At 39.1% G+C, this 19,638-nt stretch overlaps 1 protein-coding gene across 1 annotated transcript in view; it reads left to right on the top strand.

Moving 5' to 3' along the window:
• The window catches only part of LRP6 (LDL receptor related protein 6), a 2,645,333-nt gene that overhangs the window by 1,818,877 nt on the left and 806,818 nt on the right, over positions 1 to 19,638 (top strand). Inside the window, exon 14 of the mRNA XM_044088131.1 lies at positions 12,670 to 12,881. Coding sequence (XP_043944066.1) covers positions 12,670 to 12,881 — 212 coding nt within the window. The remainder of the gene's footprint in view (positions 1 to 12,669; positions 12,882 to 19,638) is intronic.

Here is a 19,638-nt window from a genome sequence, read left to right as displayed (position 1 = left end):
CTACATGTAATCAGTTTCGAGGAGGCCCATGCCTCCTTCAGATCAGAGAATTTATAGTCTTGGTGTATACAGCGATTTTTATAAATCATTTGATAAGCATGAAGCATCCGTCTTGTTTTCCTGTCCAACCGATTCAACACCTTTTGGGGCCAGTTAGTCACTCCCAAAACTGTAAGTTAGGACAGGAAGAGCAAATCGGTGTATAGCTTGGACTTTGTTCCTAGATGTTGGTGTTTTCAGTATTAATATTAGTCCTTTAAAATATTCCTCATTAAGTTTTATTCACATTTATTGATGTTCTGTTCGAGCCTTCATCAATTCCCAAGTATTTATAGATTCCCTCTTGCTAAAGTTCTTTTATATCACATTCCTGTCCCAGGCTGATGCTTTCTTGGTGCTGCAGCTTTTCTGCTTTAAGGTTGTTTTTGCACATTTATCAAGACCAAATGACATTCTTTATATCATCTGAAAAAGTTTTGACCACTTGCAGTTGTGCTTTCAGCTCCTCATCTGATGAACAATACAGTTTTAAATAATCCTCAGGGAGAAGAGAGAAATCTGTACTGTTGTTTTCTGGGAGACAATTTGTAGCCATGAACTAAAATCTGTTAAGTAGGTAGCTTAATGGGTTAGAGGCAAGACAAAAGAGTAGCTGTGACAGACCCACCCTGGAATATTCCCCTTTGAGTTTTTTTCCCCCTGGAGTAGTATTTTCTCCTTTATCATGGCTTAACTGCAAAGTGGTCAGCCACTGTTTCACGGTCGCTGTAATGTAATTGATCAGTGTAGGGTGTATCTTATACATTTTTAAGCACTATCTTATCCATAAATGAGGGCTATTTTCAAATGCTTTTTTGTAGTCTATCCATGCTGTAGTTAGATTCTTCCCCCTTTTCCAGTTCTCCACTGTGACTTTATTTAACAACAAATGATTTTGTTCCATTTGAATTTCTTTGTTACAGTTTTGTTATATTGCCATGATTGAGTTTTCTTCTAAATAACTATAAACTCTGCATCAATTCCAGTGTATAGTTTATATGTCATCGGAAGGCAAATTATTGGACTGTAGTTTTTAGGACAGCTTACAGGTTCACTCTTAAGTAGGAATATTGTTTTTTTTTTCCTGTTCACCAGGTTTGTGTCTGTTCGGGGTGCACATATAAATAGTTCTTACTCATGTAAAGATGCTAATACTTTTAGTCAGAAGTTAGGTACTGCATCTGAGCCTGGGGTTTTCCAGTTAGGAGCTTTTCTTAACTTTGTTTCAGTTTCTCTGGTGATTACTTCATCCCATTTCATGTTATGTACATTCAAACTTCTTATTTCTTTTACTTGTTCTATCCATTCATGGGATTTTCATATGTTTCTCCAAAATATATCTATTTCTTCTTTTTTGATGGTGTTTCAATGCCTTTTCCTTGTTTCCCAGTTCTGTAATTATCTGCACAACTTCTAAGTTTTTGTACCTGTACTGATATTTTGTTTATTATTTGCGCTAGTGCATGATAAATCCTGATCTGATACTGCACATTGCTTTTATCATGTCTATCTTTGAGTGCTTTTGTCAGTCTGTTCTCTCTGCTATACTCTTAACAGTGACACTTATTGTCTTGCTGTATAGTTTTCTCTGTTCCGTACTTCTGTGATGGCATTTGATTCCTTCCCTTCCTTTCCCTTACTACCCAGTGTTTTTGTGGTAAGACTTTTATCTCTTATTAATTTAGCTGCACACTAATATATTCTGTTTACTTCTGTTATATTGCATGAATTTCTATGTACAGTCCTAATTACTGTGTTCATTTGTTTTGTCAAACTTCTAACTTTTTGGATTTTATTGACTTTCGGTAATCTACTACTTTTATTGATCTTAATATTTCTGTCCATCTCTATTAAAACAAGCAACTCATCTTAGGTCATAGTCATCTGAACTGAGGGCACATTTTTTATTCTCCATTTCCTGCAGGCATTCTGCAGAAAGATCCAGAGCATCTTCCCTGTGCCACATTGTCTTCATTTTCATCCTTTGTCATCCATTGCTCTTTCATATTTGAACTCACTGGCTTAACGTTCTACAACATTGACTGCATCAGAGTTGCCACAGTTTTCATGTTCCTTCCCTTGCTGTGCAACTCCAGCTGAACATTCGTACTGGTTTCCTATGGAAGGCTCCCAAGTGTCTTCATATAGCAACTGGTCAGATGTTTCCTGCTGCACTGGTTTCTCCTTAATTTGGGGATCCATTACCCTATCTTGCTGTGGTTTTGTCAGTTATTGTCTACACTAAATCCTTCACTTGTAGGTAATCCATAACCTCACTTTCTATTTCTTTAACATCTCCATTGCTAATACTCTTTTCTACTTTTCTTTGTTTTCTTATTTTTTTATATTGTAAAATGTTCCATGTCCGGATGCCTTTGCCTTTATTTCTCTTCAAATATCTTTGGTGCTGCTGTTTTTGTATTTATTGATTTTGCTTTCTTCGTTGCATAAATATTGCACCATATTCTCTCTTTCCCGTGTCCACATTTCTTCTTCAGATGTCTGCTGCTCCTCCTGTTTCTCCTTACTTGGGGGACTTTGTTCCATCATGCTGTAATATAACCTATGTTAGACTTTCTACACTAAATCCTTCACTTTGCAGGTATTCCATAACATCAGCTTTAATTTTTCTTTCAATTTCTACTTTACTAATTGTACGTTTTGCATTCCCCTTTGTGATCTTACTTTTTGTGTTGTGAATTTTTCCATATCTGGATGCCTTTACCTGTATTTCTCTTCGAATGTCTTTGTAGCTGCTTTTTTTTTTGTATTGATTAATTTGGCTTTCTCATGTGAGTAAATTTTGCAACATATCAGATCTCTTCCTTTTCCATGCCCATATTTCTTTTTTTATACCTTTCAAAAATCTCTAGATTTTGTTATTTATATTTTCACACTTCCCCAGTAGCTTCTTTTTCCAAGTGGCCCAAGGTTTCTTGGTCTATATAATGTTTTTCATAAATCTGTTGTATTAATGAACACAAATTTGTATTTGAAGATTTTGGCAGGTTTTCTTGTGCAAGTATTTTTCTTTCCTCTAATTTCTCTCTCAATCTCTTTGTATGTCTTCTGTCTGGAAATTTTGGACTGCTTGCGTAATAATAACAGTACTTAATTTCTTATTCTCCGTAATCCACTTTTTGGCCTACCAGTTTTTATGATTTTTGTGGACTACTACTTGGTTCTACAACGGGGGTGGGGGCATCCTCCCCCTGAGCCTAGCCCAGCCCCATTGTAGAAATGTTTCCATGTCTTGAGAATTCTACAGTGTCATTGATTTCTAGTCCTGGCACCAGTCTGTCTGCCAGGATTGGACACTTTCTTTATCTTGCGTCTTGTGTATCTAGCTATCTTTTTTATTTCTTAACCTACTTCTGTCTGTGATATATGCTATATAAGATACAGTCTATATATCAATGTCGTCTTTTATGAAAAACAGGGCCCACCTCTGAAGGTACTCATCAAGACGGATAAAGTCAGTTCCAGCAATGCTAGTCTCCTTTGCTTACTAATTTATCATCTCTTCCTTTAGACCCCTATCATCTCCCCATTCGGAACTAGCTAATGAGGCACAAAGTTCCCTTGGGGGACCTCAAAAGTACCGATAAGACCATGGAATCAAGGTTGACTACTATGATGTCCATCACCAGTGTTACTGTAAGGCATTCTCTTTAATGCAGTAGAAAGTGCATCAAGAGCAGCAGGTATTGACATTGCTGTGCGCCACCATATTTGGCTGCAGAAATGTGATTTCATGGACAACTTTAAGACATCCTTCCTTGATAAACTCCATATGTTGGGTTGTCTCTCTCTGGCTCTAGAGTTAGATACATTGTCTAAGAGTGAGCAAGAAAGCAAAATGCTGTCTGCTGTTGGAGTTTGTTTTTCTTAATTGCAGTGACCCACAAAAAAAAAAAAAAAAAAAAACGGCAAAAGCACCCCAGTTTCACTAAAACCAAATCCAGGGTACTCTGGAAAAGATATCACCAGCAACACAGATCCAGCTGAAGCAGTTTTAATGAAAAATAACACTCACATAAACGCATACACTTTAAAACAGGGTTTTCGTTTCTGCCAAGTAGACTTCATCAGATGTGGATGGACAACTAAATAATGCTTTTATACCCTTATAAAACACAAGTTAACCAATAAAACTGAACAAATGATTAAAAAGCACTACCTCTAGTTACCAGGTCTATGCTTGGCCTAGCCCATTTCAAAGCCTCTTTAAAAAATCATCTCAAAAATACATGGCTCTGCTCCTGCATAAAGCTTGCCTAATGCTCAGGTCTTCCTCTTTCTGTCACATTTTATTCACTCACAGACTGCAAGATCCTAAGGCTCTTCTAACTCCTTCTCTGCTTCTATACCATATCCATAAGCTACTTGTTCAGGCTTTATTGCTTCTATTCTTCTTGAGTTTCTCTCACTATCTGCATCACTTAACTTTCTGGCTGCTATTTTCCTAACTGAAACTAACATTCTATTTTGTATGTACTGTTACAATGTCACACATTGCACTACCTACATACTACTTTTTTGGACACTGTCTACATCATGTATGGTGAGAGTGACTATTGTCTGTAATGTTTTAACTGTATAGAATTGTCTAAATGTATGGTATTATATTGCAACATCTTGTACCAGTTTGTTCTTTCAAACTTTTTTGTATAGTATTTCTAATGTAATTTTTATTGTATTGGATTGTACTGTATTTGTATTGTACTGTATGTGGAGCTTTTCTCCCCGGGCCTCTGCTGAAAAAAGGGTTCTGTAGACTCAGTCAGACCACCCTGGTAAACAAATGTCAAATAAATAATAAATAAATAAAATCTTAAAATTCATGAATATTCATGACCTTATTGAGTTTCTAGACAGTGTAAAACTTTTACGTTAAAAAATCTGTAACATTTTATTAAAAGAATAAATATACGAATCATGAACTCTAAAATAGTTTGAAACACTTCAAAATGTATAAAATGTACATGATTTATTTGTTTAATCTTAAAATAATGGAGGTTTACATAAAAAGTGACTGCATGGTAAAAAGCTGAAAAGCAATGCTCATGTTGCTCCTACCCACAAGCAGACATAATTCATATGTTATGGATTTGTAAATATTCCCGTAGTATTTGAAACTCTCTTAAGGTGAGACTTCAGAAGATGGGGTATCACAAATCAGCACTATCATGGGAACTAGCATTGCTACATATCGCCAATTTTAAGATCCCAAAACTGAGACTACATGTTTTAGTGACTCTCTGCTTGTTAGTCAAATTTTACATTACCAAAGATTGGCTTGATCGCACTAAGATGTCTTGGATAAGCTTCAGATCTCTAGCTATTAAGTATATTACATCACAAAAACTCCTAATAGCAAACTCACATAAACGATCTTACTATCTGACTTTCTGGAACGTAGTATTTGAACACTTAGCTGACAACTAGTCATACATGTAAGTTAAGTATAAGATAATTACTGCAGTCTCTCTCTCTAACATTTATTTGACCGTCCCCCGCTTTACCTCCCAGTGGCGCTAGAAAGTATTATTTCTGGCTTATTGTATCAATACCTGTACCTTTACTTCATGTAATATATAATACGTTTTAGGGCATCTTGGAGGTATATTCTCTCCTTGTTTACTGTTATACTGTTGTACTTTGTTCTATGGTTCACATTGTACATGTTTTATGGTCAGTTATTTGCTCTCCTTTGTATTACTACTTACTGTTTAAAACTGCATTTTCATATGTTTCATTTACATGGAAATATTAATAAAATGTTATTTAGAAAAAAAAAGAATTTAATGATCAGGCTCCATCTAGTGGCCAAAGTTTTTTTTTTTCACACTTTCAATTAAAAACGTTTAATCTGGAAAGAATCCAGTGTCTCTCAAGTTTTACTTAAGTTTAAATAAAGATAAAAATGAGTTTGTTTAAAATTGAACTTCATAATTTAGCTGCTGTTATCTTCAGTACAAGGGCTAGGGACACATTCTCATTTAAACCAGCTGGAGTGGTGGCTTGTAAAGTTATTTGCCACCATAGCTCCCTATACTCCACCCTTTCTTCCCATTGCTGCCCTCTTCCTTCTTTTATCACTCCTTCCAACACAAAAAATATAAACTTTGCTTTGGTGCATTCTAGTGAGTGCTTAAAGAGAGCATTAGTTTCTTTCTTGTTCTGTACATCATAGCAGTGTTCATATATCCTTCTTTTCAATTTTCGTTCAGTCTTACTTATATAGAAGGACTGACACTCTTCACACACTGCTAAATATACTATTCTACTGGATTCACAGTTAAAAAATTCCTTGCTGGTTAACACTATTTCTGCTACTTAAAAACATTTCTTCTCTATTAATAATGTACCTGCATTGTTGGCAGTGGCCACACTTCTAGGTGCCCCTCTTTCTTAGGCTGTATGATTTAAAATCATTTTCTATAACATCTTTCAGGTTTGAGCAATTCTTATACACAAGTTTTAATCCCTCTTTCAGAATTCGATCTAAATCTGTAAGGTTTGTAAACATCTCCCATTCAAATTTAATAATATTTCCTTCAGTGCCCACACTAGCATTGTACTCCAAAACCATAGCTTTACCAAAATTTTCCCCATGGTTTTGCTTAGTCTCTAGTCCCTCAACTAAGGGCTCCCCTAGTATGGGTTTAAATCTTTCATGTCTGTAATAATTTACCTGTTTTTTCGCTTGCTCTATTAACTTATTTGGATAACCTCTTGCTGTGAATAAACCTTCCAAGAAATTGCATTCATTTTCAATTTCATTGTTAACACAGATCATTTTGCTAGCCCTTATAAATTGTCCTTTGACAATATTCTTTTTATAATGGCAAGGGTGTGCACTGTTGAAATGTAAATATAAATTTGAAAAGGTACTTTTTCTGTGCACCTTGGAATTCAACCTACCACTCTCTATACGTTTCAATGTCAAGATACTGAAGTTTCTTCTGGGAGATGTCATAAGTAAATCTCAGAAAATGTGTGGTTTTTTTCAAAATGTTTAAAAATGTATGTATTTTATCAATGTTGTCAGTCCACAGGACACAAATGTTGTCCAAAAATCCCTCTACATAATCCAGCAGTCCCTGTAAATGGACCCCAGAACATATTGTTCTTCCCACTTTGCAATCACTAAGTTTGCTTAAGTTGGGGTGCATGCTGTGCCCATTGCTTACCCCCTTGATTTGATGGTATAGTTCACCTTTGAAATAATTGAAGTTGTATTTCACCACCAATTCCATTAAACTTAGACTAATTTCTCATTCTGTGTTGGCTCTCCAGCCTCAAACAGGATCTCCTCTAACATTTGCATCCATTATCTATGGGGAATGCTGGAGAATAAATTTGTTAAATCTATTGTAACAAACACCAAATCTTCTGTATACAAATCATTGTCTCTCTTTGGCTCTAGAGTTAGATACATTGTTTGAGTGAGCAAGAAAGCAAAATGCTGTCTGCTGTGCTGTTGGAGTTTGTTTTTTCTTAATTGCAGTGACCCTACTTCAAGAATCAGAGGAGAAAAACGTTTCTAGTTCAAGAAGTCCCAGCAAATTGCCTCTGACTTCTCTTTCAACAGAGCCTCTGGAGGAAGATGGGGAAACCCCAATAGACACTGCCCTAGCGGAAGAATGAAGTCTGCAGAATCCAGAGTTAGTGGCCCCTTCTCTGACAAGCCCTTTCAGCATTTCTGAAGAATTGAGGACATGCTCTCATCTGGAGTCGGTCCAGGGGATGCTTGTCTTCACAAATTCTTGAGTGAAGATGATCCTATCCAGAGCCTTCATGATTCCATTTCTGTCCAAACCAACCACCATCTTACAAGATCCTTTCAGATGTTTCACTCTTTCAAAGAAAGGCAGCAGCCTAAGAAGTCTTCCAAATGGTGTCAGTAGTGGGAGCATATCTTAGACTGCACGGGTTCCAAGTGTTCCTGTACTTGGATGACTACTTAGATGACTGCCTTTAATCCTAGCAAGCGACTTTGCTCCAGTTATATCGATCCATTTCCATCTCTGTAAACTACGAAAAGTCAGTCTTGCAGCCCACTTAGTCCCTGGATTTCATAGGCTGACATCTTGACATATCTCAAATTGTGAGTTGCCACAGTCATGCCTGCCTTCTCTTCACTTACAAGCTCAAGATACCCCCTGGTTCTCCCACATCTCTGATTCGGCATCTGCTAGGGTCCATGATGGTTCTTCATGCAAGATTCTTTTAGGTTTCTTCGGTGGACCGTATTGTTCCAGTGGTTTCTGCTAACACATTGTTTTCATTATCCAGTCAAGTTGTCCATGTGTCATTGTCACATCTCTTGGTGGATAACTTCCTCTCTGGTTTTGCAAGTGTGCCCAATTGTATTTCCTCATTCCATGGCCATACTGTGTAAGCTTCCTCATTGGGGGAGCATTTTGAGGGGAGGACAGTTGAAGGAATGTGGACCAGTCAGGTGACCTGTCTTCATGTCAGTGTTCTGGAGATGAGGGCAGTCCTCCTGGTATTGCAGGCACTTCAGTACTTCCTTCCCCATGCAGACAGCCAAACAACACTTTTGTAGTCCAGTATGTCAGCAAACTGGGGGAATCTGTTTATACCCAATATGTTGAGAGACCGTGAGAGTATGGCAGTGGGCAATGTCTTCACAATGCTTTCTCATAAGCAATGCACATACCAGGTTGGTCTGATATTCTTGCAGACAAACTGAGTTGCTGCATTGAGTGCTCCCTTAACACGGGTAGTGGAAATGTTTCAGCAACTGGGGTCAGCTTTGCTGCAAACTCTTTCCATCTCCTACCAATTTGAAGTGCAGCAGCTACTTTGCCATTATTCCTCAGCAGAGCCTGTCCGTCAGTGGTACTCTGGTCCCTACTTTGCCACCTGGTCTCTTGTATGCCTTTCTGCCTGTTCCACCAATGAAGTTCTTACAGAATAGCTCCATGTGCAAGGCCCCTGTAATTTTCATTGCTCCTTTGGTGGGAGGCTAGCATAATGGTTAAGGTGTTTACCTTCCAGACACAAGGTGCAGGGTTTGATTCTCACAGGGGGTAATTGGCTAGGCTTAAAGTAGCCCACAAGGGCAGTTAGTCTAGTACTAATCTATGAACCCTTATAGGTTTGGCTCCCTTCCCTATGGCATGTTCTGCTGCAGTCTCCGTGGGTCCTGAATCTCAGTCCAGATTTCCTATCTCGTCCATCCAGCAGGCCTCAAGACTTAACTGCATGGTTTTTCCACTGCCAATGATGGCCAGTGATTCCTAGCTACAATCTAAAGAGATCTATGTTTTAACAGCATCGCAGTAGCGTTCTACTTGAAAAATGTTTGAGTAGATGTAAGAAATTCTCCATATGGGTATTGCATATGGAGCTTGATCCTTTTTCTGCCCCTTTGCTATCTCTACTAGATTTTTTGACAGGTCTTATCCAAATTATACTGCCTTTCAACTAGCAGCTTTCTCTGATTTTCAGACAGGCTTAAATACTTTAGAAATCTTTAAGGATACTTTAAGTTTTTATTAAGGGCACATTTTTGGTGAGGTCACCTATGAGATACAGCTCCTTGGCACATTACCATGATGTTGCAAACTCTCATATGCAGTCGTCTTTCAAGTGTAACTGTTCTGCTAAATTGAAGTTCCTTTCTTTGAAAACTTTGTTTTTGGTGGCTGTAATGTCTGCCAGGCAAGTTTCTGAACTACAAGCCTTGTCTTGCAAACATTCTTATTGGTTATTTCACAAAGACAGACTTGCAATGAGACCTACTCCTACTTTTGTACCAAAGTAGCCATGGAGTCTGTGACTGCATTTTTCTTTCTCTCTAACAATTCTAACCAAGGGTAGTGCACTTGGCATACTTCAGATGTGCATCATCAACTGAGAGTTTACTTGTACTGTACAAAACCTGTGCGTAAAGATGATTGACTGTGTCCTTTTCTTGTACCAAATTGGGATCTAAGATTTATAAAGTCACATTGTCTAAATAGCTTAGACAGCATTACTTTTGGTATACAACTCAAAAGATTTAGCTCTTTTAACCAAACCAAAAGCACTCACTTCTAAATCTGTTTATATTTTTGTCGCTATTTTTTCCATGATGGGTGATATTTGTGCAACAGCAGTAACTTGGTGTGCCATGCATACCTTTGTCAAGCACTACAAACTGGATTTCATTTCTAGATCTAGAGCAGCCTTTGATTCCACCATATTCAAAGGTATCCTGCCATAATGGAACCAAAGAATTGTGGTAGCACAGACTGACAAAGGAGACCACATGTGATATGAAATGTATGTACTTTCCATAATACGAGATCCTTGTTGTCCCTCTGCATCCTTCTTGACATCCCACCTTCTTGTCCCATTCCAAATTGTCAAAATTCCATTTGCTCATCTAGATCTTCATGATGAACCCTGTCTGAAGACTTATTATTGCTTTCCTGTTAATTCTGTCCTTAGGGTTTTCCAATCGATGTTTATTTCAGTCTGTATTGAGGCAAACTTGATCTGAGAGGTAGTGTTAGTGCATTGCCTAATGGGGAGAGGAGGGCATGCTGGACAAGCCCTGAAAGTATTACTAGCTCAAATCCTCATCAGTGTGAATAATCCAACTTTCAAGACTGAAGGAAAATAACAGCAAGGATCTAGTATTATGATGTAGTATATAACTTTCATTTTTCTTTGTTATTTCATAACTGCCATTGAATTGTGCCTCTTCATTTCCTTGTTTTCTTTATGAGGGGCAGAATTTGGGGGAGAAGGGACCTTTTTGCCTATTTTATGCAACTTAATTTAGGTTTTGCCTGAAATGTATTCACCTTTTCAGAAAGAGTCCAGTCATTTTGTTTCCCTTTTTCCCAGGTAACGAAGGTCATTAAATGATTGATAAACATGCAAGTGTTGTCATTGTAGACATTTTTGATACAGCCATTTTGTTGTCCTTCCACACTTTCACTAGTCATTGCTTAATAAATGATCCAGAGAGTTGGGCCTCACTTGGGCATCTTAATGCATCAGAACTGTTGCTTTATCAGATGTGCCTTGCAGCCTTTCTCTGCCTTTGGCCTCCAAGGAGGTTTTAAATTTTACTGCTTGGGATTCTTCCCAGTATTTACCTACCACAAGAGTCCTTCAACATTAGATATAATAATAAATACTCAGCATGTTAAATGAGCTGAGGAGGAAGTCTTCAGCAGCCTTTTTTACTTTTCCCTGTCGTAATACCTTATCTGCAAAGCATCTTCATTCAGCATCTGTTGTTGGATTTTCCTTTAAATAAAGCACGTTTGATTTTATATTCTTAGTTTGTCTTTCACATTGTCTTTGGTCCATATGTGTTTGTTGCATCTGATAGTGGAGTGGCTAAATTCATTCTAGTTTAAAGTGGGGTTTTGATGCATGTTGTCCAGAGTAACACATGCTTGTAGGTGGAGAAGCTAAAACGTTTGTATTGAGCCAAGCTAGTGACATCAGCAGAGGAAATATCAAAGTGTTAGCCACTATATGGCTTCATCTCAGAATGTGTGCTGTGGTAAGTAGGTAGTCTTTTGTCACATTATTGTATTGTCCTGATTTGTACTAAGTATGGTATGAAGCTTTCTGTGGAGCACACACCATGGAACACTGGAGGAATACCTGCAAGACTTCCCTAGCCTCACTGCAGTGGGAGGGCAGTCTTTTGACTTCTGGAAAATCAGGCCATGTCAGAAAGTGATGTCTTTTAGTAGAAGCTTAGTTTAGTTTACTGATGCTCTTTCTTTTCCCAGGTCTTTTATCACTGTAATTAATTCACGTAGGTCTATTTTTATAATGCTTTTGTAGGACCTAGCTGCTCTCCTCTACCAGCTGTTTTCTTTCAGGTTTGCATTTGCTGCATCTGTTACTCTAATTTCACTATTAACTGTCTGGGACTAGGATCATGACTGAAGAGGAAGTCCTTTTAAGATCAAGTCAGTATCCTAGTTAACAGTGTGAAATAATGAATGGTTTTCTGCAGTATGAACTAGTGTCACTGTATGAGCAAAATGAGCAAAATTTAGAACTAAAAAATTTTAAGGAGACAATACCAGGCTCGGAGTGGTGGTTGTCAGTGCAGTTGACAATATGTAAAAATAACATGGGGAAATTCTGCATAATTTCCCTTTTGTGAAAGGATGGACGATTGTTTTGGAAAGAGAGGCTTGGGTGATCAGGCGAATGAGCTGCCAAGAACAAGAATAAGTATACAGTGCAATGACTTGGATGGTATTTATTTATTTTTGTTTATTTTTAAAGAAAGTAGGACTCTGGATTTTTTGCCTTTCTTTCTATGGTTTTAACACATGCATTTCAAGATGGTTCTGCATTGTTTGCATGTTTATTTTTGTTGTATTAAGCAAGCTAGGCAGTATAGATGCATTTTTTGAATAATTTGCTTTATTCTTGACACAAGAATGTGATCAGATTTTTTATGTTAAATATTTCAGTGCTAAGAGATTGGGGTTTGTTTTTAAATGTTGATACTTTTTAGCTGGTCTGAATGTGTGGATATTAATTAAATGTATTTCCTTAAGAATTAATATTTAAATCTCACCTTTGGTGTGTGTGTGCGTGCCTGCATTCACAGCTGTTTTTTAATTTCAGAGTTTCACAGTGGTGGCTAGTTCTGTTCCTAGCCATAATCTTGACATGCAGCTTTATGACCTCAGCATTGATTTCTTCAGCCGTTATATATACTGGACATGTGAAGCAACAAATGTAATTAATGTCACAAAACTGGATGGGAAGCCAGTTGGTGTGGTACTTCGAGGAGAACAAGATAGACCGAGGGCCATTGTGGTTAACCCTGAAAGAGGGTATGTTCTATTTTTCTTAATTCAAAATCCATACTTTGAAACTATTTTCATGGTTGTGGTAGTTTTGGTGCACTTCAAATAGCCCTGACTAGCAATGTTTCAAAATGTATGCAGTGTTTTAGAATCTTGTTTGAAACAGCACTACAAATAGCCGTGAGTAACGATCTTGCTTCGAAATGTATGTAATGTTTTAGAATTTAGTTTGAAACCGCTGGATGCAACTACACTGGAGTGATGCCAGATGTATTTTTTTTTTTAAAGACCAGCCCCCTAACCTCATCAGGATAATTATTCATTAGGTAAATCCTTATAGTCAGCTTACTCAAGTGGGACGCATCTTCACTAGTTTGTGTGTTAGCAGCATTTCACAATCCCTTAGTGTCAGCCAGTACTGGTCTCGTGTTGATATATTGGTAATTTATGAAATGTGTTGTCTTATGCTGCCTCCATTTTTTCTTGCCATTGAAATCTGTAAAGTCAGTAAATAGTATTTCGGAATTATTCATCAATCTAATTGATAATTTTCTTAATTTTAATAGTGTACTTATTTTTATCTCCATTTCCCATAAAGATTGGCGGTCAGTTTTTTTTTTGGTCTGGTAGCAGTTTTTTTAGTCATGTTAAGAGTTGCAGGGAAGCCTGCAAAATTTTGATGATGTGAGGTCTGTGTTTAATTCTGTCAAATTTTCCTGTGGGAGACCGGTTGCTACCAAATACTTTCATTTCTGTTGTCTTTCTGTTTTGCTAAGTGCCTTTATATTGAAGCATGTGATAACGTTAACGCTGTGAAGTAAATTAATAAGTCATTCTCTATTGCAAGAGAAAAGGGTGCAGTCTACCAAGCATCGCACCACACCAGAAATAATATGCCCCAAAATTATGCACTTAATTGGATGCTGCCATGTACACAAAAACACAACACTGAGGGGGAGGGACAGAGTCCTTCACCTTAACTTTGTTTACCATCGTGGAGATATGGTTATGTAAGTTAAGTGGATGTAAAAACGTATAAAAAATGTAGGTTTTATCCTTTTTTTAATGAGTGTGCAAGCAGTCACAATTTCCTTCAGTTTTAAGAAGTGCCATTATGTCCGCCTCTCTTTGTTCCCTCTCTGTCACACTGTCTCTGTCTTGGGTAAGCTCACCAGGACTTTCTTACAAGAGTACCGTGTCACTTGGGAGGAAGGTTTCAGTCAGTTAAGTCTAAAATTTCAAGTCTTTCTTGGATGTATTTAAATAAAGAAAAAAAAACGTGTGCATACTATCCAGCTTGAGTCATGGTAGACTTGCACAACAAAGCAGTCACACAAGTTTCTGTAACAGCATTAGTGGGCTTGGGAGCATGAAGTTGTAGAGACCTTGGCCCTAGGATGTCTGTAGTTGCTGATTCTGTTGAGGTTTAGTGACGTACTCTCTCAGACCAGTGATCTATAACTGAATCCCTGCTTGTCTTGACTCCTCCTGAGGCAGACAGTAGGAATTTATTTACTTTGGATGCTGCTGTTTTGCAGTTGTTGACATCTTGGTCAGATACCAATAGCCAGGCACACTAGAAAGTTGGCCAAGCTCCTAAAATTGTGCCAGTTTGACTTGAACTGTGACTGTACTACTGTCCAAATATTTGCAGTATGTATGTATGGGTTCACACTTTATGAACTGAAACTGAATTGTAAGTTTGCCGAAACTGAATTTTAACTTAGTGTCATTCTTCTGTATTAGGCTTTGTAATAATTTTATTTAATTGTGACCATATTGTGTAATTGTGGAGCTTTTCTCCTTGGGCCACCGCAGAAAATGGGATATTATATATTTTGGATATTTAAGTGACCCTTTTAGTTGGCATTTCAGATCTTATGTAATAAACTTTCATGATCTCATTTGGCTAGTCTTGTACTTTCCAGTAAGGAGAAAAGAAACAACACCCGACACCTACGCATGCATTCCCCCTTCTCTGGAGATATATTTGGTGTATGATTACAGAGGGTTTGTGGCGGAATGTGGCATGGTAAATGGTTAACCCTTAGCCCCCCTTTGGGACCCTGGGAAATTGTTTCTGGGTCAGCCACAGGGCTTTTATAAAGGAATTTGTGCGAGTCAGGTACTCTGTAGTACCCGTCTGGTTTGGCTGGAGCAGGAGGTAGAGAGTCTGGATTTAGACTAGACTCTAAGTAAACATCATCCACAATCTCTAAAACTGGAGGGATAGCAAGTGGTCTGTGCTGTGGTAGTAAAAGGAACTCTCAGAGCCTTTTCTTAGAGTCAGAGTAGTCCTGGCCTTCCCAGTGGAAATGTTCCCTCATGGTATGTAAAGTTTCCCCAAAGGAATAGTCTTCAGGGGGAGATGCTGAGGGAATAGAGTCTTCAGCATCAGTCTTCATAAGGGGGAAAAGTGTAATCCTGTTCCTCAGAAAAATCTGAGGAAATTGAAACTTGGTCAGAGGAGGCATAATCCTCCTCTTGTCTTGGTCTTTTATCTGGAGGGGGATGGGAACCCCTGATTAGAGTAATCAAATCTTCACCCATCTTAAGCATCTGTGGCTAAAAGTCCTGTGCCCTCTGAAAGGGATTCCAGAGCCCTAGATAGATGGGGAAAGAAGATATACACCTCAACTACTCTGGCTATGAGAGCATTAAATTGTCAGATTCACATGCTGAAATATCAGCAATTCCTAATGTTTCAATTAAAACAAAAAATGAGCACACATTCTGAACAGTCTGAATTCAAGGAAATGCAGGATCTGTTGCATGCAGCTGAACAGGTGGGCAAACATACTTTACAATGTGGATTTGATTCATTGGAAGCTTCCTGTAGAGCAGCTGTTACTGGGTCTATCATACGTAGACATGCTTGGTTAAAAGAACAAACCCTACCTGATCATGTTAAAGCAAAATTATTGGATGCACCTTTACAGCAGGATGTAATATTTGGTGTCAAAGCAGCAGAAGTTTTAAAGAAAATGGAGGATAAGGCAAAGTCTATGTAGACGGTCAAGGATTTTTTTATAGGTACAACCCCCTCGTTTCAGCAGAAATTGGCCAACAAAAAACTGGTCCTTTCCAGCTTCTGACAGATCACAGAGGGGCAAATACAGATGCCCAAGGGGCAGAGGTCAGTCACAGGGCCCTTACAAACCTCACCAATGGGGTACTGCTACCCAGAAAGGAGGAGAAGACAGGTCCCAAGCTACTAGAAGACAAACACAATGAGTCAGTCCTCAAACTACCAAGCAAATCTCTCTTGGCAGCTCCCTTGGGAGGAAAATTAGCACTCTTTGCAGACAACTGGCACTTCATCACAATAGACAAATGGGTCCTAAACATTGTCTCACAAGGATACAGATTCCACTTTCATACCTTGCCAAGGATGAAAGGAATGCCAAACCTGCCACCAAATCAATGGGCAGAGGCACAAAAACAAATTACAGCTCTCATGGACATGAGAGCCATTCAACAGGTACCTACACAGGAGCAAGGACAAATATTTTACTCAAGACTCTTTCTAGTCCCAAGAAAAGACAAAGCATGGAGACCCATTCTTGATCTTTCAATTCTGAACACCTATCTACAAGTACCAAAATTCAAGATGCTAGCACTACAGCAGCTTCTTCCCATGCTGGGCAAAAATGCTTGGCTAGTAACTTTGGACCTCAAGGAGGCATACCTGCATGTCCCTATCAGACAAAACTGCAGAAGATACATCCGCTTCATTGCAGGTTCAACCCATTATCAATTCTCTGCACTGCCCTTTGGCTTATCTACTGCGCCCAGGGTTTTCACAAAATGCCTGGCACCAGTAATTGCATAATGCAGACAAAGAGGAATTCAAATATACCCATACCTGGACGACTGCCTTATTCAAGCAGAAAGCAAGGACATTCTTTTAAAGCATCTGGCATTTGTCAAGCACCTTCTAAGTTGCCTAGTGTACACAGTAAACGAAAAGAAATGAAAACTAGTGCCCTCACAAAACATAATATTCCTGTGTGCCAGCTTGAATACAATGGCCCAGATGGCTTATCTCACGCCAGACAAGCAACAACAGCTGACTCAGTACTTCAAAATAATGGCAACAAAGACCCAACTCCCTGCAAGAAAAATTCTGCAGGCCTTGGGATTCATGGCATCTTGCATACTACTAATACCATTTGCAAAACTGCATATGAAGAAATTACAATGGTACCTGAAAAACGTATGGACTCAGCACAGCCACAACAATAATTTCACTCATTCCCTGCCTTCAACAGGAGTTTCTATGGAGGGCACAGGCATGTCATCTCAACAAGGGTCAGCCTTTTGCCTTACCCACAGCCAGGCAAACTATGACAACTGATGCATCGGACTATGCCTGGGGAGCACACATGGCAGGACAGTGCATTCAGGGCAAATGGACTACAGATCAAAGGCATCTGCATATCAATCAAAAAGAAATGCTAGCAGTACAGAATGCCCTAACAGCTTTCAAGGACTTCTTACACCCAGAGCAACTAATAATAATGACGGACAATACCACAGTAATGTGGTACATAAGCAAGGGGGCACACATTCCTACCCTCTATGCAGGCAAGCAATGACCTTGTGGAACACAGCACTGTCTTACCAGGTTCAGTTACAAGCACAATTCATGCCAGGAAAGAAAAACACATTGGCAGACGACCTAAGCAGAAACATCATGGATCCCCACGAGTGGAAACTAGATTCACAAGTACTTGCAATGATAACTCAAAAATGGGGACGCCCAGACATAGATCTGTTTGCCAACCCCCAAAACTACCAACTTCAAAAATTTTGCACAAGGACATTCCATCCACAAGCTTGGAAAGTGGACGCCCTCTCATTCAGTTGGAAAACATTAACAGTGTATGCCTTTCCTCCACTGCCTCTTCTAGCAAAGGTACTGCTGAAAGTCAGATTAGAGAGGCCACAAATGATACTCATTGCACCAGACTGGCCACGCCAGCACTGGTATTCAATTCTAAGGAACATGGCCCACGGCCCACCATGGATTTTACCACAAATTCCTCACCTGCTCACACAGTGAGACAATCAGATTCTACACAGCCAGCTCAAGACTTTAAACCTGGTTGCATGGCAAATTATCTAAACAACCAGCCAACACCTCTATCCAAAGCTGTTATGGATGTCATTCTGGAGGCTAGTAGGCCCAGCACCAGGCAAACCTATTCAGACAAATGGAAAAGATTTTGCACGTGGAACCAGGCTAAAGGCCAAAATCCCCTTGATCCAAACATTCCTCAGATTCTACAATATTTAACTGAGATGTTGCACAAAGGACTTTCCTTTTCATCTATTAAGATCCACGCCTCAGCAATTTCAGCTCATTACAACACGGATCCTCCTTTATTTTCACATCCACTCCTAAGACAGTACCTCAGAGGGGCTAAGAACATAAGACCGCCCAGGAGGGCACCAGCACCTACTTGGGATCTCAACTTTGTTCTGGAAAAGCTTACACTGCCACCCTTTGAACCAGCTTTTTCAGCTGATTTAAAATTTCTTTCATGGAAAACTGCCCTGCTACTGGCAATAACTTCAGCTAGAAGAGTCTCAGAGCTACAGGCACTAATGGCAGTGGAGCCTTACCTCATTTTTCATCAAGACAGTCTCTCTCTACGAACTAACCCTTCCTTTATGCCAAAGGTGGTATCCAGTGTGGCCCTAAACCAAACCATTCATTTGCCCACCTTTTTCCCAAATCCCCAGAACAAAGGAGAAAGACTCCTGCACTCTTTGGGCATTCACAGGCAATTACGTTACTACTTGGATAAAACTAAGGCTTTCAAAAAATCTGAGCAGCTCTTTGTAGCCTATGCTGCAGGATCACAAGGAAAAGCTATCTCAAAACAGACCATTTCAAAATGGATAGGGCGTTGCTTACGTTTCTGCTACACGCATCATGGGAAACCGGTACCTGCCAACATTAGGTCCCACTCCACCAGGGCTACAGCTACATCAGCAGCCTTTCTCAGGGGGATGCCAACCAAGGATATTCTGGAAGCTGCAACTTGGAGTTCAGTGCACACCTTCACCAAACACTATCACTTACCTCTATATTCTAAGACCAGAGCTGGTTTTGCCACTGCAGTTTTGCGGGGCCTACTAGCTTCTTCTAACCCTGTTTAACTCCTCCACCCATCCTTAGCTTTGGGATTCAACCCAAGTGTGATGACTTCAGCAGGGTAACACGATGAACATAGTACAGTTTTGTACCTACCATAAATGTAGATGTTCGAGTGTTCACCCTGCTGCAGTCCAGGTTACCCTCCCTCCATCCCCTCTGAACTAGCTGGACTTATCTATACCACTCTATCCTATACACCCTCTGTGGTGTATTAGCTTATGCCTGAAGGTATTGTTTTATTTTTATATGTATTTTTTTATATAGCTATATATTTATATTGCCTACCTATTAGGGGCACCTGACATCTGGGGCAAGAAAAACTGAAGAAAATGGCATCGGATGCCTCTTATATACCCCTGGTGCACTGAAGTCAGGGAAGAAGTGACAGCAACCGACGCCGGACCAAGACTTTGGAACTCAGGCCGACTGCGGGACTGCCTGACGGCAGGATAACCCATGTTTGATGACTGCAGCAGGGTGAACACTCAACCATCTACATTTATAGTAGGTGGAAAACTGCACTTTTTTAATTTTCCACAGAAGTATTTTTTCCCTTGACAGCATTTTTTTATTTTTCATTTATACACTTTTTTACCATGCCCACAATTTATCATACTT

The sequence above is a fragment of the Protopterus annectens genome, chromosome 11.part0 (assembly GCF_019279795.1).
Source record: "Protopterus annectens isolate FY-2018-M chromosome 11.part0, PAN1.0, whole genome shotgun sequence".
In the NCBI taxonomy this organism is placed as follows: Eukaryota; Metazoa; Chordata; order Ceratodontiformes; family Protopteridae; genus Protopterus; species Protopterus annectens.
Note: the sequence above shows the minus strand (reverse complement) of the source record. Positions and strands in the feature narration are given on the sequence as shown.